The sequence below is a fragment of the Rana temporaria genome, chromosome 5 (genome assembly GCF_905171775.1).
Source record: "Rana temporaria chromosome 5, aRanTem1.1, whole genome shotgun sequence".
Lineage (NCBI taxonomy): Eukaryota > Metazoa > Chordata > Amphibia > Anura > Ranidae > Rana > Rana temporaria.
The window spans coordinates 266,247,688-266,269,708 of record NC_053493.1 but is presented as its reverse complement, the minus strand read 5'-3'; the positions used below and the strand labels follow the sequence as shown (position 1 = coordinate 266,269,708).

At 47.0% G+C, this 22,021-nt stretch overlaps 1 protein-coding gene across 1 annotated transcript in view; it reads left to right on the top strand.

Annotated features, from left to right (window-relative positions):
• The window catches only part of LOC120940782 (cytidine monophosphate-N-acetylneuraminic acid hydroxylase-like), a 241,566-nt gene that overhangs the window by 67,527 nt on the left and 152,018 nt on the right, over window positions 1-22,021 (top strand). The window contains exon 3 of the mRNA XM_040353817.1: window positions 19,964-20,055. Within this exon, the coding sequence (XP_040209751.1) occupies window positions 19,964-20,055 (92 nt within the window). The remainder of the gene's footprint in view (window positions 1-19,963; window positions 20,056-22,021) is intronic.

Sequence of the window (22,021 nt, the reverse complement as noted above, 5' to 3'; positions counted from 1 at the left end):
AAATTTAGCTGTGTGCTTCCATCCCCGATAGTATGAGAACAAATTGCTAAAATAAAGCTAGGTTGGGACTTTGAGTGAGGCAATACCTAGTATATACCTCCATCCCCAATAGGTTGAAAGAGAAGACTAAATTGTGGGACTTTTAGCTGAAGCACACTGCTAGATTAAATGAACCAACTATGGTAAACATTGTTTATTAATTACAAAGAGGGCATGACATACACATAATATAAAATTGATAAATATAATGATTATGAGTCTGAACAAATAGAGTCTAGACAATGCAAGATAGTACCTAATTGTCTCAATATAGCATACATGGTAATGTATAATAGTCATAGGTCTCACTAAATACAGTCTAGACAATACATAGTTGTACATATTAATCTCACAGTAACATAACATGGTAATAAGCCTTGCGTATGTGAACCCGAATTTGTAATGGTAGCAAATAAATATAATGACAAATAGTGGTTGGTTAGCAGTGTGCTTCATCAAAAAGTCCCACAATTTAGTCTTCTCTTTCAACCTATTGGGGATGGAGGTATATACTAGGTATTGCCTCACTCAAAGTCCCAACCTAGCTTTATTTTAGCAATTTGTTCTCATACTATCGGGGATGGAAGCACACAGCTAAATTACTATATGTACGCCTCATACTACTGTGACCTTTCTATTGCCAATGTTTCTTTCTTCCTTATACAGGGAACAGTTCTGGCAGTTGAGGATAGGCTTGTTTCCATTATCCCCGGGAGTTGCGACCCGCATTGGGACCTCCCCCTCCCCTCCCATTGGTCTGTAAACTGTAGAAATAAGCTTAAAAGGTACTTAACTCAGGTTAGAGTGGGTTCATGATCTACGTAGTAACGAGGACCCAAGCTTCTATAAGCAGTTGTTGAAGATCAGGTGAAAGTGTCTTCAGGTATAGCTTCTTCTGGTTGGGCACAGATCTTCCTTGGTCTTAAGGGCATAAGCCGAAGAGGACTCCATAATGCCCTAAAGCTGAGTTCCACTCAAAAGTGTAAGCTCCACTTGTTTGCTTCTTCCCCCCCTCCAATGGCACATTTGGGGGGGGGGGAAGTGGTACCTGTGTTTGACAGATACCTGTCCCCACTTCCGGCGAGACATGGAGAGGTCCCCCCGCAGTTCAGCCCCCTCCTCTTTCCTCTGCTGCTGGGCCAGTTAGAAAGCACAGCGTGCTTGTTCAGTAGGGAACAGTCGAAAGGTTTCACTGCCGGTTTCCCTTAAAACAAATGGTGGCGGCAGCACCCATGGCCCCGTACACACGAGAGGATATCCGCTGGAAACGGTCCGCCGGACCGTTTCCAGCGGATAAATCCTCTGGCGGATTTGGATCTGATGGCTGTACACCCCATCAGATCGAAATCCGCGCGGAATAAATCCGCTGAGACGTGTCGCGCCATCGCCGCGACGATGACGCGGCGACATGCGCGATGCTGGAAGGTAAATACTTCCACGCATGCGTCGAATCATTACGACGCATGCGAGGGAGGGGAGCGGACGGACTGATCCGGTGAGTCTGTACAGACGACCGGATCAGTCCGCTGGACTGGATTCCAGCGGATAGATTTTGTAGCATGCTACAAAATTTTTATCCGCTGGGAATCCGTCGGCTGGATTTTTATCCACCGGGAAATGTCCGCTCGGACGTACAGACGACCGGATCTATCTGCTGGAACTGATCCTCGGATCAATCCCAGCGGATAGATCCGGTCGTCTGTACGAGGCCCAAGAGCCATTCAGAAAATCGGCTGGGATGCCAACATCGTGGGATCCCTGGACAGGTAAGTGTCCTAAAATTAAAAGTCAGCAGCTACAATATTTGTAGTTGCTGACTTTTAATTTTTGGAGGGGGGGGAATGGAGCTCCGCTTTAAGACTGATTTTTCGGCATTAAAAAAACGTTGTTTTTCAAAAATGTGTGGGCTTCACATCATTTTTCAGGTTCTGAAAAACGACAAAAAACAAAATTCGAACATGCTGCATTTTTTAACGTCGTTTTAGGCCTCGTACAGACGAGAGGATATCTGCTGGAAACGGTCCACCGGACCGTTTCCAGCGGATAAATCCTCTGGCAGATTTGGATCTGATGGCTGTACACACCATCAGATCTAAATCCCCGCGGAATACATCCGCGGTGACGTGGCCGCGCCGTCGCCGCGATGATGACGCGGCGACGTGCGCGACCCTGGAAGGTAAATACTTCCACGCATGCGTCAAATCATTACGACGCATGCGAGGGATGGGAGCGGACGGACTGATCCGGTGAGTCTGTACAGACGACCGGATCAGTCCGCTGGACTGGATTCCAGCGGATAGATTTCTTAGCATGCTAAGAAATTTTTATCCGCTGGGAATCCGTCGGCTGGATTTTTATCCGCCTGAAAATGTCCGCTCGGATGTACACACGACCGGATCTATCTGCTGGAACTGATCCGCGGATTAATCCCAGCGGATAGATCCGGTCGTGTGTACGGGGCCTTAAATGATGTCGTTTAAAACTATGTCGTTTTTCGGGTATTGGTGGTTCATGGGACAATCCAGCAGAGGAGGGCGTGAAGGAGGAGGAGGAGGAGGAGGAGGAGGTGGAGCTGACAGGACTTGCATCATTGCCACCAGCTGTATGGAGATGTGGCGGCAAAACAAGCTCTGGCACTGAGTCCTGTCCTGCATCCTTCCTAGTTGCAAGCAAAGTTACCAAGTGTGCTGTGAACAAAATATATTGTCCCTGACAATGCTTGCTGGATCACGAATCAGCAGTAATTTGAACATTGCTGCTGACTGCCTTGTCCAATGATGCCAAAACATTGCCTTCCACGTGATGGTACAGAGCTGGAATGGCCTTATGTGTAAAAAAAAAGCGACTAGGAACTGGCCATTGTGGTACAGCACATTCTGAAAATTCACAAAAGGGGCACAATACACCAAAAGAAAAGGCAGGAGTTGTAAAGCCAGCAGGTTAAACAAGCTTGAATTTAAAAGTTTTTTTAATGCAGCAGCTTGGGTAGAAAAATGTGTCTGCTGTTCTCTACAGTTGGTGGTGTTCTGCTGGCAGACGTGTTGCAAGAACCTGTGACGCCCATTGCTATACCATCATCCCTGTCAGTGGAGACTGCTGAGAGTTCATGAGATATAGCGGGGGTAGACATGGAAGGTGAGGAGGTGAAGAATTGTGTCCCTTGTGTGTGTCCTTCAGGTGCTATTGCCAACAGGCTGAGTGGTGAGAGGTTAACCACTTTAAGACCAAGCCTACTTGTTTACAGCTAAAATCTGTATTTTTTGCTAGAACCCCGAAACATTATATATATTTTTTTAGCAAAGACCCTACAGAATAACATGGCAGCCGTTGCAACCTTTTACACTGCATGGTATTTGCACAGTGCGCTTTTGAACACTTTTTTTGGGTAAAAATACCCTTTTTTTAATAAAAAAATAAGAAAGCAGTAAAGTTAACCAAATTTCTTTGCATATTGTGAAAGATGATGTTACGCCAAGTACCTAACATGTTACGCTTTAAAACTGCATGCACTTGTGGAATGGTAACAAACTACAGTACTTAAAGGGGTTGTAAAGGAATTTTTTTTTTTCATAATAAGCATCTTTTACCTGCAGACATTCCTCTTTTCACGTCCTCATTGTTCGTTTTTGCTCAGAAGTTGCTCTATTTCTTCTCTGTTCTGTTCACTTCCTGCTTGTCTGATTTTACTGACCACCGTGATGGGAGGCTTTACTGCGGTGGTCAGTAACGTGCTCGCCCCCTCCTGGGAACTACATCTGTGTGGCCGGAAGCTCTCTACGTGTTAGAGACTTCAAGGAGGTGTGAATTACTGGGCGTGCCGCAATTCATACTGGGAAATGTAGTTCTTACATGAACGAGCGATGCAAACTAGGAAGTGAATGAGAGAACAGAAACTAGAACGCCGGAGGTGAAATAAATGAAGGAATTTAATAGGTATTTACTTGTTTTTTTAACAGAATCATTACACTATTCTGTCTGTCTACCTTGCAGACATTAATTTTAGGCAATTTTTTTTCCTTTACAACTCCTTTTAACCACTTCCTGCCCAGCGTATGCAGAATGGTGTCCGGAAAGTGGTACAGTTATCTTGACTGGGCGTAATATGATGTCCAGCAGGATAACAACCCAGTGTGCTCCCGTGGGGGTGCGCAGCGCGGCAATCGGTACTGCGTCAGTCTGACACACCGCATCTCCGATCTCGGTAAAGAGCCTCTGAAGAAGGCTCTTTACCACACGATCAGGGGTGTCCACTTATTGCCTATTGCATCCATCTGGAGCGGTAACCTCTCTTCCTTCATCTGCTCACAGTGTAACTAGGAAGAGTCGTTTATCGGCTTTTGCTCCATTTGCACTGACAGACGCAAGTAGAGTAGAGCCGATCAGCTGCTCTCCTGACGGGGTGTCTACACTGATTATCAGTGCAGCCCCCTAAGGATGCCCACCCAGGACCACCAGTGATGCCCATCCAGGGCTACCAGGTATGCCAATCAATACCCAATAGGGATGGCACTCAGTGCTCATCAGTGATGCCTGCCAGTGCCTCCTGATCAGTGCTGCCTGAGGCCCTGTACACACGATCAGTCCATCCGATGAGAACAGTCCGAAGGACCGTTGTCATCGGTTAACCGATGAAGCTGACTGATGGTCTGATGTGCCTACACACCATCAGTTAAAAAAACGATCGAGTCCAACGTGGTGACATAAAACACAACGACGTGCAGAGAAAAATGAAGTTCAATGCTTCCAAGCATGCGTCGACTTGATTCTGAGCATGCGCGGGTTTTTAACCGATGCTTTTGCGTACTAACCATCGGTTTTGACCTATCGGTTAGGCATCCATCGGTTCAATTTTAAAGCAAGTTCTAAAAATTTTGACCGAAGGATAACTGACCGATGGGGCCCACACACTATCGGTTTGGACCGATGAAAAGGTCCTTCAGTCCGTTTTCATCAGTTTGAAACGACCGTGTGTACGCGGCCTAACAGTGCCATCTCTTAGTGCTGACCATCAGTGCCCATCATTGCCACCTACGTACTTTGTCCCATTATGAATTGAATGCTGTAAAATGGGCCCACATGCTCAGACCTGACCTTTTTACCATTAATATATTTGAAGAATTTCTTTGGGTTTGTCTACAGCCCTATACACACGGTTAGGCCCCATACTCACGACCAAACATGTCTGCTGAAACTGGCCCGCAGGCCAGTTTCAGCAGACATGTTTGGTCGTGTGTGGGCGCGAGCGGGCCGAATTCCAGCAAACATTTGCCCGCCGGGCCTTTTCCCAGCAGACAAATATTCCTGGACTTGTTTTAAAACAGTCCGCTGGAATTCTGCCCGCTCGGACATGTACGGTCGTCAGTACAGACCTACCGTACATGTCCAGGCGCCCGCCGTCCCTCGCATGCGTCGAATGACTTCGACGCATGCGTGGAAGCATTTTAAAGGCGGGCCGCCCACGTCGCCGCGTCATTGTCGCGGCGACACCGCGTCATCGACGCGGCGACACCGCGGACACGCCCCGCGTATTGTTTACGCGCGGACTTCTGTACGATGGTGTGTACAACCATCGTACAGAAGCCCTCTGGCAGACATGTATGGTGAAAACGGTCCGACGGACCGCTTTCACCATACATGTTTGTCCGTGTGTACCCGGCCTAAGACTTTCTAAACAAACTTCAAAATTAGCAAGTTTTCAAAAAAATCCTACCGTGTGTACGCTCCATCGGACAAACTTTTTTGGTTTTCATCGGACAAAAGTTCACTCTGCAAACGGACAAACTTTTCATCAACAAAAGTCCTACGGTGCAAAGTCCTATCGTGTGTACAGAAAGTGCAAATACGCATGCCCAGAACCAATGTTTTTTTTTAAATCAAAGTCTGTTTATTAAGCAAAAAAGAGACATTACACCCAGAAGGATATCATGACAACCATGAAATATAACTTACAGTATCTCTTAACAGTAAAATATAACATCATTCCTTACTAGTATAAACATAAATTCAAGACTACTTAATCGGTACCAATAACAGTCGGTTACTTCAGGGTATTTACATCCCGTGTTGCCCGGGGTCCCCCCACTCGTCACAGACATCTCCCCTCAACCAGGAGACGAAACAGAAGGGGTAGGCCACGGCTCCTCTGACTATACACAGGTGTCGGCAGCCTTGAGCCACCTATCCCATACTTTTTCGTATTTAGAAGGACAACCTCTATGAGAGTATATCAATTTTTTGTACGGCAAGACTGTGTTAACCTCCGCAATCCAGTGCGAGACATTCGGAGGGTCAGGCCTCATCCACACTCTAGCAACCACCTTACGAGCAGAGAACAGAGTTTCGTGTAGAAATATTTTCGAAAATGTATTAATGTCAGGGTCAGGGAAAATTCCCAGAAGACACGATTTCAGTTCTAGGGTTATGGGAGATCCCATTGTGTCGTGTAGGAACCGTACAACCTGGGACCAGAAGGCCTGTATCTTGGGGCAGGAGGTGGAAGAAAGTGCCCGTCTCCCGACCACACATTGGGCAGGTATCCGAGGAGTCGCTTTTGTACCTTGAGATCCTTAATGGCGTCAGATACGCTCTGTGTGTGATAAATATCTGAGTCTCTGCAATGGGGCCCATGTCTCTCTCCCACCTAGATTTTAGAGCATACGCCGCTGCAGTGACAGCATAGTGTAAAAATGAGAAATTAGCTTCTTAGGATTCGGGTGTTTTACTGGCTTCCCAGAACCAATGTTAAAATCAACCAACAATAGCAGAAGTTGACCAAAGGGTGGCGGTAAAGAGCAGAAAAACCACGTGATGTTGGGAATGTTTGCAGAAAAGTCCTGCTGTGTGTATACTATGGTCCCAGGCCAACTCCCTTCGGACAAAAATCCACGAAAAAGTTTGTTTAAAGTCCTACCGTGTGTATGAGGCTTTACTCTCTTTTGCAATCTGTTGTTCGAATTTTTACATATTCTGTTATATTCTTTGTAACATTTAAATGATGATAGTGTTACTTCATTTTTATATTTTTAAAAAGCTCTTTTCTTATCATGTACAGCTGGGGTGGCAAACACAAGGCCCGCGGGCCGAATCCGGCCCGCCAAGCCTTGTCATGTGGCTCGCCAGCCTCCACCTTTTGTTCTCACAGCAGCGCAGTGTATAAGCCCGATTTTCTCCTGTCAGTGAACTTCTATGGGACAGGAGAAGCTGCGTGTAAATGTAGGGGTGTCTGGCTGCATCTGCGTTGGCTCACTGTGGTAATTACACTGTCACAGTGCACAGTTACCCCCTACACAAATGGGAGAGGCTGAGTCTGCTCTGCCTTCCCCCTCCCCTCTTCCTGTGTGAAGTCAGTGCAGACTGCAGTGAGTGAAGGAGCTGTGGGGCTGGGAAATTATGCACAGAGCAGCCGGCAGATAGAAGGTACACAGGATATCTCCAGGAACCATCCAAATGTGAGCTCAGTGACTCTTATCTCCCTTCCCCTTCTCCCTTTCCCTCGTTTTTAAACTTTTTTGTCATATGCCTGTGGCAGTGCTTGGTCCCTTGTGCTTTTGGGTGGGTTCACACTGGTTTGCTGTGTTTTGGCCCATTGCTGGTGTATCTGCAGTTTTCCTGCATTTTACCCACAGTCCTATTGATTTCTATTAGGTTGTGTGTTTTTTCTGCATTTTCTGAAAGCGCACTAAAATTCATACATCTTTGGCGCACTGTCAGATAATGCAGCAAAAACCTGCTACCTGATATATATCAATCCCTGAATCCCTGCCCTCTGTACGTAGCGCACCCCTGAATCCCTGGACTGTGTACGTAGCGCACCTCTGAATCCCTGGACTGTGTACGTAGCGCACCTCTGAATCCCTGCACTGTGTACGTAGCGCACCCCTGAATCCCTGCCCTCTGTACATAGCACACCCCTGAATCCCTGCACTGTGTACGTAGTGCACCCCTAAATCCCTGCACTGTGTATGTAGCACACCCCTGAATTCCTGCACAGTGTACGTAGCACACCCCTGAATTCCTGCACTGTGTACGTAGCACACCCCTGAATTCCTGCACTGTGTACGTAGTACGCCCCTGAATTCCTGCACTGTGTACGTAGCATAATCCTGACGTAATTTTGAACTCTGTATGTAGTGCGACCCATATACAACTGGCCCTTTGAGGGCAACCACACTGCTGATGCGGCCCTCGACAAAATTGAGTTTGACACCCCTGATGTACAGTATAGCTTTTTTTTACTTTGGCCTGAGCCACATAGGTTTTATTTTTAGCCTTTTAAACTTGTTGCCTATGAAAATATATTTTGTACTGTGTTCACATACTGGCCCAGATTCAAGAAGCACTTGCGCGGGAGCAAGTGTGATTTGCGCCGCGCAAGTACTGATTTGCTCCCAGGCAAATTTGCGGCTGATTCTGTAAACCAGCTAAGCCTGAAATTCTGCCTTTGACCCGCGCACGCAGCCTCGCTGCTCCGGCGCAATTATTGCGCAATTTTGCGCGGGGTGTAACTTGCGCATTCATGTTATTCCCTCAGCTAATATGCAAATTAGGTACTGCCGATGATTCTGAAACATGCGCGTGTGATGCGCATCTTGCGCTGGAAGCGCGCAAGCTTTTTTCCCCGCGCAAACTTGCTCCTTCTAAAAGCAGGGGCAAGTTAGCAAAAGATGGCCACATGTCAGCTGCAGGAGCGCGCAACTTCAGCAGCACCTAGACAGACGAGCTGAACAAGCAGAGCACCCACATTTTCGGGACCTCACATCTGTGCACCAACATGCCAGGGGCAGCTATGGTTCTTGATATTCTATTGACTGAGCCGACTCGTAGGAGGGCACGGGAGAGGATTTACAGAGGGCGCTACAACCTTTTTGATATGAGTGATAATGAGGTGTATCGCATGTTTCGCTTCAGCCCTGAAGTCATCCTTGAGTTGGTAACAATCCTGCAGGATGACATCAGCAGCCCGACCCATCGGGGACAGGCAGTGCAGCCACTGGTGAAGGTAGTGGCAACCCTTCATTTTTTGACAAGTGGCTCATTTCAGCGCACAGGTGGAATGGTGGCGGGGATGTCCCAATCCAGCATGAGCAGGTGTGTGCACCAAGTGATCCCTGCAATACTCAGACGCATGGGCACACAATTTATCAAACCAACCACGGCTGACCTGCGGCAGAAGGCAATCAGTGATTTTTATGAAATAGACAGATTCCCACGCACTGTGGGTGCAATAGATTGTACCCATGTGGCACTACGCCCCCCCGGCACCTCGAGCATATCTACTGCAACAGGAAGCATTGGCATTCGATAAATGTGCAGGTGATTGTGGATGCACATGGCCTCATATGGCATGTCCGTGCCAAACACCCAGGGTCAAGCCATGACAGTTTTATTTACCGACACAGCCCCATCCCAACCGAGTTTGACCAGAACATGTATGGAGACAGCTGGCTGATTGGTGAGTGACATGGGTGTCAGGTATGACTGCCCCCCCCCATGATGCAGACATCACAAGGGGCACATGCACGACTAACATCCTCCTGTCTTTTCCCTTCCAGGTGACGCAGCATATGCCCATCACATGATGACCCCATTTCGTAACCCTCAAACACCAGGAGAGGAAAGATTTAACGAAGCCCATGCACGTACCCATGCGGTGGTGGAGCGCACATTTGGCATCCTTAAATCTCGATTCAGATGTCTGGATAAATCAGGGGGGACCCTGTTGTATTCACCCAACTTTGTGTGCCAAATCATCGGGGCATGTTGTATTCTCCACAATTTTGCTGAGAGAAGGGGCATGCACATTGAGCTACGCAATGACCTTACCCCCGAACCACGCAACCCCCCCCCCCCAATAAACACTACCGGATCTTCTGAGGGAAGAGCAATCCGGAATGGTCTTGTGGAACGTCTATATGCACATTAAACACACCCTGAGCTTGTCACAAGTATAATGCATGTATGCACACCACTGTAGTCCCTAGCACACACATGACACATGCACCCCAAATTGGATTAGACCCAACAATACCCCATGGTATTAGGGAGCAGCAACGCCGCGTCAAGGCTCCAATTATGTTGCTGTCCATTCATACACCTTTCACATGGCAGAGGGTGACACCCCTTTTCCAGCAGGAGTGCCACCCCCCCCCCCCCCCCTTCACACACCAGTCACACTGTAGTATACACTCCTCACCGTGTGTAGGGACTACAAATACAGTAAATATAAAAGCTCATATTCTGAGCATATATAATAAAAAAAGAGCTCATATTCTGAGCATATAATATTTGTTCAAATTATATTAATTCTTATATTATGTAATATTTATTTCTTCTTTGGGCCAAGGGTGCCCCGGCTCCGGCTCCTCAATCTCCGTGGTGCGGAGGAGGCATGGGGTGGGGATGGAGGGGGGGGAGGAGCATCAACCCCTACTTCCAGACTCCTCGCAGGTGGTGGCTGCATGCCCTCCATGGCGTTGGTCTGGGCCAACATCCGCATTTGGCGGGTGGTGGTGTTCCGCTGATGACGGCGGGTAACTCTCCCCTCCTCCCGCACTGCAGCGGTGTTGGCCTGCACAGCAGCGGTGTTGGCCTCCACCGCAGCTGCCATCCTGCTGACCTCAGCGGTTAATAAAGCGGGGGCGTTCTGCTGAGCCACCAAGCAGGTGACTATGGCCTTGGAGTTGCCACTTATTTCATCCAGGCTTTGTGAGGCATGTTTGTCCCGGTCTGCATGCAGGGTGAGGGCATGCTGCACAGAGGTGGAGGTGGATGCCAAGCTGTCCGCCAGACGTCTTACATCTCCCACCATGGCCCCTATATGGCGGCTCTGCAGGGCCTGCTCCTCCAGCAGACCGTGACGGAGGCTGGAGGGTATATGCCTGGTTTTGGACAGAGCCTTCCTGAGAGGAGAGGCTCGGGCACGGACAGAGGGAGAAGGGGAGGGGTCCACAATGGAGGGGCTTGCCCTGGAGGGGCTTGCCCTGGAGGGGGATGACGTGCTGGCCGGGGGGGGTGGTGGGTTGATCAGGGATGGTGGTATCCTCCTGGAGGGAGCCAGAGTCCTCCTGGATGAGGAAAAAGGAATCCTCCTCCAAAACCACTTCCTCCACCATACTTGTCCCCGGTAGGATCTCCTCCTGTACAAGCATTGCCATAATGTCCATGGGGCCTGACTGGACCCCTGGCTCAGGTATGGATGGCGTGGGTCGCCCCGCAGCCGAAGACGGCCCAGCTTCATCATCCTCATCACCACCTGTGGATGACACCAAAACGAAAAATTTTGCTGGTGCAACACACTGCTCACATGTTCACTTCTACCCCCTCCCATGATGCACAGCAGATATGAAACAAAAATAATAGTTCCATCTTCACTTCTACCCACAAATATGTTCACTTCTACCCCCTCCCATGATGCACAGCAGATATGAAACAAAAATAATAGTTCCATCTTCACTTCTACCCACAAATATGTTCACTTCTACCCCCTCCCATGATGCACAGCAGATATGAAACATAATAACTTACCAGTCCCCAAGTTCCCAACAGTGGAGTCGTACCCTGCAAGTCCCTCCACCTGCTCCTGCACTAAACTTTGGGCAATAAGCTCCTCCTCCTGATTTAGTCGGATCTTACATCGTGGTCCACCTCCCGTGCCACCGGTATGTTTGCGGATAAGAGCCAGTTTCTCCCGGACCCTGCGCCTCATATCATTTAGTTTTTTCTGGATGTCATCCCAGGAACGCTCTTGATTACCCAGGGCATTGATGTCCAGGGTTATGGCTTCATAGATAGCCCTCCTTTGGGCATTTACATAGGGGCACACCCACTTTCACTTGCGCGGCCTTGCGCCCTCAGCTTTGCCTTAAACAGGAGCAAATTAACTGAACAAACGATTCCTGAATCAGGTGGCAATTTGGCTAAATTGCCCCAGCGCAGAGAAATTCAGCTGAGCAGCTCATGTGTAAGTAATGGGCAAATCTACCTGAATCTGGGCCACAGTCTTTTTGAAGAATTCACATTTCTGTTCTGTGTTCATTGATGCCAATATTACCTCCCAGTCTGATGCCGCGTACACACCATCAATTTATGTGTTGAAAAAAAACGATTTTTTTTGTGAAGTAAAAAAACGACGTTTTTGAAACTTCATTTTCAAAAATGACGTTGCCTACACACCATTGTTTTTTCAAAATGCTCTAGCAAAGCGAGGTTACGTTCACCACTCTTTTCCATTGAAGCTCGCTTCATAACTAGCTTCTGAGCATGCGCGGGTTAAAAAACGTCGTTTTAAACGTCGTTTTTGCTACACACGGTGATTTTTTGTGACACAAAAAACGACGTTTTGAAAAACGACACAAAAAATTGAAGCATGCTTCAATTTTTTTTTGACGTTTTTCACAAGACATAAACAACGTTTTCCCCCACACAAGGTCATTTAAATTGACGTTTTTAAAAACGTCGTTTTTTTTCATCACATAAAGTGATGGTGTGTACGCGGCATAAGACTTGGAGAGCAGCCCTTAGCCTTGGAAAATTTGCTCTATTAAAGTTAAAGGGTCACTAAAGGGAAAAAAACAAATTTGCCTAAAATTAATGTCTGCAAGGTAGACAGACAGAATAGTAGGGGTGCAACGGATCAGAAAACTCACGGATCGGATCGATCCTCGGATCAGGAGTCACGGATCGGATCATTTTTCGGATCAGCAAAAAAAAATACTAATCTTGTTACACCCAACAGAGTTTTAGATTCAGTTATTTTCAACACAAAACGGAGCTTAAATACAGAATATGTAAATCTGACGGACTGTTTACATGTTACATTTTAAAATCCGCAGCAAACCTTACATGCTTGCTAATGTGACAGAACACCTGATTTTCACATTAAGTTAAATATTAATATCAGAGATGTTCTGTCACATTAGCAAGCATGCAAGGTGCCATTAAACGCAGCTATTCACAAAAAAAAAACTATTTGCTCTGGTCAGGAAGGGGGGGGGGGGTAAATCTTCCGAGGCTGAAGTGGTTAAACAGGGACCTGGACAATGCCATACACAGTGTGTGAAGCAAAGGGACGGTGTACTGTGACATGCTGTGTATACAGTGGGGGAAGTGTCTCAGTGTAGCACACACAGACAGTAGCATGTACAAACACACACTGACAGGTTAAGCCCTCTCCACCCCTCCTAAGGACTCTCATGATCCCCTCACAGCCCCTTGTGATTGTTCCAGCATGGCATTCCAAGCAGGCAGGTTAGGGAGAGGAGAAAGTGAGTGAGAGGAAGTAACAACACTGAACACACACTGCTGGCTTCGTTTCTCAACTCTCTATACAGTGCACTTGTTCCCGATCCCTCACCTAACATTATCTTATCTGTAGAGCAGAGGCTGGCCGTTCCCCCTTCCAGACACTTACTTACAGATTACTGTGTAATCACAGGTGAGTCGGTGACATCCATCGCTTCTGTCGCTTCTGTTGGAGCAGCCAGGGGAATTCAGTCCCATGCTGTGAAGGGTCACTGGCAACTGGCAAGCACACGGTCTCCACTGGGGTGGAGCAAGATGGCCGCCAGCTCCGGAGCTAGGCCGAAGCCGGGGACTTTCCTACGGCCGAGGCTCCAGAGCGTTCCGCGGATCGTGTGGTGTGCCGATCCGAACGGGGTGGCCCGTTCGGATCACGGATCGGTGACGATCCGTTGCACCCCTACAGAATAGTGTAATTATTCTGTTAAAAAAAGAGTAAATACCTATTAAATTCCTTCATCTATATCACCTCCGGCGTTCTAGTTTCTGTTCTCTCATTCACTTCCTGGTTTGCATCGCTCGTTCATGTAAGAACTACATTTCCCAGTATGAATTGCGGCATGCCCAGTAATTCACACCTCCTTGAAGTCTCTAACACGTAGAGAGCGTCCTGCCGCACAGATGTAGTTCCCAGGAGGGGGGGTGAGCACGTCACTGACCACCGCAGTAAAGCCTCCCTTCACGGTGGTGAGTAACAGAGTAGAAATAGAGCAACTTCTGAGCAAAAACGAACAATGAGGAAGTAAAAAGAGGAATGTCTGCAGGTAAAGGATGCTTGTTATGAAAAAAAATGTTTTCCTTTACAACACCTTTAAGTGATTATATCTTTCCAGTACTGTATACTGGTTGTTTACTGCTAAAATTAAATGAAATAATGTTATGGTCACTGCTACCATTATATGTAATGCTGTAACTAGCTGTAATATCAGACAAAGTGCCCCTCTAACATGCCTCAACTTCTTCTGAATTTCTCTTGCCTGTGCTTGCATCCAGGCCCATCGCTACAGGACAGGCAAAACAAACAATTGCTTGGGGCCCCGAGCTGGCCTGGGGCCCCCAACTTCCCCTTTCCAGGCTGTAGCATGGCCGAGCTCCTCTTCTTTCCTCCTGTCAGTCCGGCCGAGTACCTCGCGGTACAGGAGATTCAGTGTCCTGTTCCCGGCCGGACTGACAGAAAGTGTGCTCACTTCCTTTCAGTCCGGCCGGGAACAAGAAACTGAATCTCCTGTACCGCACGGGACCCGGCCGGTGTTCTGCCGAATAAGTTCCGCCTGGCGGGTAAGGACCCCCCTTGTACTGCGCATGCACAGCACCGAGTCTCCAAAAATACGGCAGGACACCTGACTGACAGGAGGAAGAGGAGCTCGGCCACGCTACAGCCTACAGGTAAAAAGGGGAGGTGAGAATGGAAAAGCATGGGGGGGGGGGGGGTAAAAATAATGTGCAAATGACCACAGTGATAATGGATCACCAACTCATAATAAATGAATGTGACATATATATAAGCACAAGTGCATGATAACATAAACAAAAGTGTTGCTATATGGTGATAGTTATGGGCCGTACACACGACTGAACATGTCTGCTGAAACTGGTCCGCGGACCAGTTTCAGCAGACATGTTCGATCGTGTGTAGGCCCGAGCGGGCAGGATTCCAGCAAACATTTGCCCGTCGGGCCTTTTTCCAGCGGCCAAATATTTCTGGACTTGTTTTAAAACAGCCCGCTGAAATCCTGCCCGCTCGGACATGTTCGGTCGTCTGTACAGACCTACCGTACATGTCCGAGCGCCCGCCATCCCTCGCATGCGTCGAATGACTTCGACGCATGCGTGGAAGCATTGAACTGGCAGGGCCGCCCACGTCGCCGCGTCATCGTCGCGGCGACTGCGCGGACACGCCCCGCGTATTGTTTACGCGCGGATTTCTGTATGATGGTGAGTACAGCCACCATACAGAAATCCCCGGGCAGACATGTACGGTGAAAACGGTCCGGCGGACCGGTTTCATCGTACATGTTTGGTCGTCTGTACGCAGCCTAAGAGTCTCTCAGTGACTGTGAATAGAAAGAAGAGAGCTCACTGGCACACTGGCACAGCCGGGTGGATGGAAAGTGATCACAAAATGGTCAAATATGAATAAAAGCAATGTGGGAAGCATAAAGATGCTGGCATCTTTATGCTTCCCACATTGCTTTTATTCATATTTTACCATTTTGTGATCACTTTTATTGGCTATATCTTACACTGATTTGTAAGATATTTTTTATAAATAAACCTCATTGGTTGATCTACACCATATTTATATTTCATGCTATTCTGGGGCACTAGTGGTTCTGCGCTTTGCGTGCGTGTGTGTGGGGGGGGGGGCCTCCATGTCCATTTTGCTTGGGGCCCCCTAATTCCTTCAAACGGCCCTGCTTGCATCAAGCAAGTGCTGGGAGCCAAATGTAGCCAAGTGCTAGGCTGCAAGGACTGCAAAGCCTAACATTAACAGTAGCTACATGTGCACCGGGAGCAAACCGACAAGCTGGACTTCAATGTGCTACTGACTCCCAACAGCAGGGGAAACAGGAGTGCCAGCAGCACCAATTGGACTGTGAAACTGGTCACAGTGGATGATGACAATTGAAGTATGTACAGGGAGAACTATTGCAGGAACACATTACCCAATGGACTATATCTTCCAGAAAGGTTCGGGGCCAGGGAGGAGAGGAAAAAAGTATCTTCCAAGGCTGCCCGTTGAAATGCATGGTCTTTTGCTTTGGGAAACAAACACATGTAGCGCCTGTGTACTTTCAGTCCAGGTGCTATCTTAAATTTAGAGGGGGATGAGAGAGTTAGTTTACTCTCATCCAGCTAATTCATGTAAATTGGGCCTGTACTCTAGCTGGGCTGTACTGCCAGTTCATTCTGTGTTCCAGAGATACCTTTCCATCTCTGGGCGACAGGTGGCAGCAGTGGAGTTCAGTCCGAAACGCCTCTTGCCAGCAGCCAATCAAAAGGGGTTTTCCCTCGCAGGGCATGCTGGTGGAGGGTACTTCTAGGGCAGACGCCATTTTTGTGGGGTTTCGTCTTCTGGTGTTGGTTCCGGGTGCGGCACCCACCTTCAGGGTGTGCGCACATCATGGGCCCCGGCGATATGGCCTACCAGGCTGGGGCGCACGTGCTACGCTGTGTCCTTGGTTCCGGGACCATGATGGCCCAGAGCAACTGAAGCTGTGGCGGGGGCCCCAGTCATCTACTGGGTCCCCAAATTTCTAAAGAAGATCCCAAGCGAGTTGTGCTGTTCTGTGGGGAGTCAGTCTGAGGAGATCCCCGGAGGCAGGCAATCCAATAGGGCCTAGACAATCCATCGGGGATCAAGGTGACCGGACATTGACAGTTTGTTTGTATGGCAACCTGTCAGTCGGTGACCATTTGAGAGGCTACCCGAGGGAGATTCAGGCAAATTACATTACTGAGAAGGATTCGCTTTATTATCTATGTTCCAGAGAAAAGGGCCTGTGGCAGAGGTTCCACTTCTATCCTCATTTCAGCCAAGTCTGTGGCAGAGACTTGTTCCTTCTCAAGGTTCCGAGTGATACCCTGGCTGCCAGGTCGGTGTGAGAGGCCTGTCCAGGTACACTATAACCCCTCTGCTGAGGGGCGACGAAAGTGAGAGTGTTATTTGAAGCAGGACTGCTTCTGTTCTATCCAAGCCTGAATCTGCAACTTCTCCTCTTCACCCATATTTTTTTCTATCTACCTCAAGTTCACTGTTTGCCGTGTTGGGCAAGAATAAAAGCACAGAAAACGACACCCTGCTGTTTGGACATTCTATTATTGCTTTCATCATCATCATCATACCTCTAGACGCTCACAAAGGTAACACGCCATCCCTATTCTATCCAGCGGCTCCTGAGGGGGTAGCGCTACACACATTCCCAGGGTCAGACCTGCTTGTGGCTAGAGCTGAGGCCTTAGGCCCCGTACACACGACCGAGTTTCTCGGCAGAATTCAGCCAGAAACTCGATCGGAGCCGTATTCTGCCGAGAAACCCGGCCGTGTGTACATTTTTGGCCGAGGAAACCGACGGGGATCTCGTCGGGCCAAATAGAGAACATGTTCTCTATTTCCGCGTTAGTCAATGAGAAAACTTGGCTCGCCGAGATCCTCGGCGGCTTCACAAGGAACTCGACGAGCAAAACGATGTGTTTTGCCCGTCGAGTTTCTCGGACGTGTGTACGGGGCCTTAGGCATACCACTGTGGGACCACAGAGAGAGAGCATGGAGACTGAGACTGTGAAGATTCAGGACTAAAGACTGCCCATTGACAGTTGCCACTTAGGGACATTTGCTGTTTTATTAATCCAGGGGTACCACCCAGGGGTATCCCACAGGGCATAGTAATTTACTTTCGGTTCACCATAAGCAGTTGTAATATCCCGATTCACAACACAGTTAATGTTTATATTCTCTGTCTACTTATCGGGATGGTTTAGGTTTAAATTCCAGTGTAATGATACAGAACTGTAATCTACTTTCTGTATGTTTATTTGTACTCAAACCACTATTTACTCAAACTCAAGTCAATACATTTAATTTCTCTCACCACTTGTGTTAATTTCCTGGTATTAGCTCGCTACTAAGTAAAAGATATTTTTGCTTGTGCCTCTTTAATTGTTTACAGTGATTTCCATTCAATTAAAATGCAGAAAAGAGAACCCAAGATACCAAGCAGCTCCTTTGGGGGTGGTGCTTCACAAAGATAGGTGCTTATTAGCAAAACAGCCATCTTTTTGCTAGTTGGGGTACCTGGTGGTCGTGCACTCATGGGGGATACCCCATGTGACATTGCAGCTAGTGTTACAGGGCACCTAGGAAGATGGGACAAAATATTACATGTACTTTGTCCCATTGAATACTGTAAAATAGTGCTGCTTTTTTTGTTCAAGCTATACACTAAGTTATTTCATTGCATAAGGCTCAATTCACTAAGCTTACACACCAAGATAACTAAGATAATTATCATTATTTAAAAAAAATAGGATTGTTATTTGCAGCCATGGAGATTTAAAATGCCAGTCACATGCCTAAAGTAATGGGGGCAGATCCACAAAGAAAGTACGCCGGCGTATCTACTGATACGCCGGCGTACTTTCAAAATTCCCGCGTTGTATCTATGTTTTGAATCCTCAAAACAAGATACAACGGCATCTGGGTTAGATCCGACAGGCGTACGTCTTTGTACGCCTTCGGATCTTAGATGCAATTCTTCGGCGTCCGCTGGGTGGCGTTCCCCTTCGTAATCCGCGTTGAGTATGCAAATTAGCTATTTCCGACGATCCACGAACGTACGAGCGGCCGTCACATTCTTTTACGTCGTTTTCATTCTGCTTTTTTCGGCGTATAGTTAAAGCTGCTATCTGGTGGCGTACGCAATGTTAACTATGGCCTTCGTTCCCGCGTCAAATTAAATTTTTTTAATTTTGTTTGCGTAAGTCGTCCGTGAATGGGGCTGGACGCAATTTACGTTCACGTCAAAACCAATGACGTCCTTGCTACGTCATTTGGAGCAATGCACCCTGGGAGTTATGACGGAAGGGGCATGCGCAGTTCGTTCGGCGTGGGGACGTGCTTCATTTAAATGAAACACGCCCCCTACTCGCCACATTTGAATTCCGCGCCCTTATGCCGCGAGAGATACACTACGCCACCGTAACTTACGCCGCAAATTCTTTCAGCATTCAAACCAAAGCCAGGTAAGTTACGGCGGCGTAGCGTATCTCAGATATGCTGCGCGGGTGAAGATCTATGTGGATCTGCCCCATGATCTTTATGCTTGTGCTAGGGACAGTTCACACCTTATGAGTGTTGGTGGCATTCATTTTCAACACACAGCACACCACACGCTAGTGCGCTGACCCAAAAAAAGGGTCAAGAACAGCTTTATCTACAATTAGGTGCATTGACAGCCCATTCAAAATGAATAAACTGCCTTAAAGTGGTTCTAAATTCTAAAGGCTTTTTATCTTAATGCATTAAAGGAGTTGTAAAGTAAAAAAAAATTCACCTTAATGCAATCTATGCATTAGGGTGAAAAAACATCTCATAATGCCGCCCCCCACTGATTGGCTAGAGCGGATGGATTGAGAGCAGCACAGCCATTGGCTGGCGCTGCTGTCAATCACATCCAGTGACGCGGCGCGCCGAGGGGCAGGGCCGAGTGATACAGTGAGTGGCTATGGCCGCTCGCTGTATCACTGGAGCGCGCCCGCAATTACTCACCACCATACGAGCTCTCGCATGACTGTGGTGAGTAATTGCGGGGAGGACAGAGACAGCCGCCGAGGGACCCCAGAAGACGTGGATCAGGGCCACTCTGTGCAAAACGAACTGCACAGTGGAGGTAAGTTTCACATGTTTGTTATTTTAAAGGAAAAAAAAAATCATTTACTAAACCTTTAAGGTAAGAAAAATTCCACTGTCTGTTCACTCTCCCTCCTGTTAATTTATCAGTTTCCAAAATATTACATTTTTTTAACATCCAATCTATTCCTAAAAATGGGAAACAATGTTTGGAATGACTATAAAGCCGAAAGTTATAAGTTGCAGAACTGACACCTCTCAAAATGTTTTGGCTTTTAGCATTGTGCGTTGTACAAAGCACAACTGGAAACTAGATGTGAGCTCCATGAAGTATGTCAACCCACCAGACAGCTTCTGTCAAGATGAACTAGGTAAGCAACTGACAATGATAACATGCTCCAACATATAATTTTTTTTTAACGACTGAAGTAGCAACTTCTGAATAGCTTAATTAGCAGCAACTTTGTTCATAAGAATTCCAATGTCTTATATGAAACCCCTAAGGCCCCGTACACACAGTCGGTTTGGTCCGATGAGAATGAACCGAAGTTCATTTTCATCGGACCAAACCGACCGTGTGTATAGGCTAGCGGTCTGGTTTCCTTCGGTCCAAAATTTCTAAACATGCTTCAAAACCGAACCGATGGACCGCTGCCCGATCGGACCAAACCGATGGTTAGTACAGAAAAGCATCGGTTCAAAACCCGCGCATGCTCAGAATCAAGTCGACGCATGCTTGGAAGCATCAAACTTTTTTTACATCACCGCGTTCTGACCCGATCGGATTTTGGACTGATGGTGTGTACGCATATCAGGCCGTACGGCCACTTCAGAGGTGAACCGATGAAAACGGACCGACCGGCCAGTCTCATCGGTTTGGTCCGACCGTGTGTACAAGGCCTAAGATGCACCAAATGTTAGTATAATAATATCTTCTTACCATGAAATAGTATTTTTTTCTGAAAATGTTGTTTGCTGTAGTTAAATACATATGAAAGTCATATGTTAAAATGCTCATAACATAGGTTAAAATGTTATAACACATGTCATAACATGCATATTTAACACACATGCATTTTTAAATCACAGATATATACAGCAGATGACCACATTAACCATTAGAAAATTAAAAAACATTCCGAAAATTAAAATTTTCAAACCAAATCCAGCTAGTTTATGACCTGACCAACTTTGTCACTACGCTTTAGAATACAATAGGGTACATATCTGATTTTTTCAATATACATCTGTCCACTAGATATCAAAAATATTCTGTGATTATTATAAAAAAAATAAAACCACAACATGTTTTGAAAACATTATGTAGATTGTTTTATAATTCCTTCTAAGAAATGTTGGATGCAACTTTTTTTCTTTTGCTATTTCTAAAATTACAGATCCAACAAATCTATATATTGTTATAAAATAATATACAGAATGGTTTATGTATTTTTGCACTTTTATTTCAAATTACTGACATACCTAAGAAAATATGGTTAAATGTATTATTTAATAATATTAATTGTAATGGCCACACACAGCAAGGAAAACTGTACACAGGGGTGTATCACCAAAGGGGGCACACTTTTCCCCTACGTGTGAGGCAATACCAACTTGAGCCCCAACAAAAGGTCTCCCCCTGTGTGATAAGCGCAGTATTTACACATTCAGATATTACATTCGACTCTATACTTAAAGCGGGAGTTCACCCTAAAAAAAAATTTAAGATTAGATTCATGCTCATTTTGTCAAGGGGAATCGGGTAGTTTTTTTAAAAACGAAGCAGTACTTACCGTTTAAGAGAGCGATCTTCTCCGCCGCTTCCGCGTATGGTCTTCGGGACTGGGCGTTCCTTCTTGATTGACAGTCTTCCGACAGGCTTCCGACGGTCGCATCTATCGCGTCACGATTACCTGAAAGAAGCCGAACGTCGGTGTGGCTCTATACGGCGCCTGCGCACCGACGTTCGGCTACTTTCGGAAAATCGTGACGCGATATATGCGACCGTCGGCAGCCTGTCGGAAGACTGTCAATCAAGAAGGAACGCCCAGTCCCGCAGCCCATACCCGGAAGCGGCGGAGAAGATGTATCTCTAAAACGGTAAGTACGGCTTCGATTTAAAAAAAAAAAAAGATTCCCCTAGACAAAATGAGCCTCAATCTATTCTTAAAAATTGTCATTTCCGGGTGAACCTCCACTTTAAAGGGGTTATAAAGGTTCATCTTTTATTTTCTAAATGGGTTCCTTTAACCACTTGCTTACTGGGCACATATACCCTCTCCTGCCCAGGTGAAATTTCAGCTTCCGGCACTGCGTCGCTTTAACTAACAATTGCGC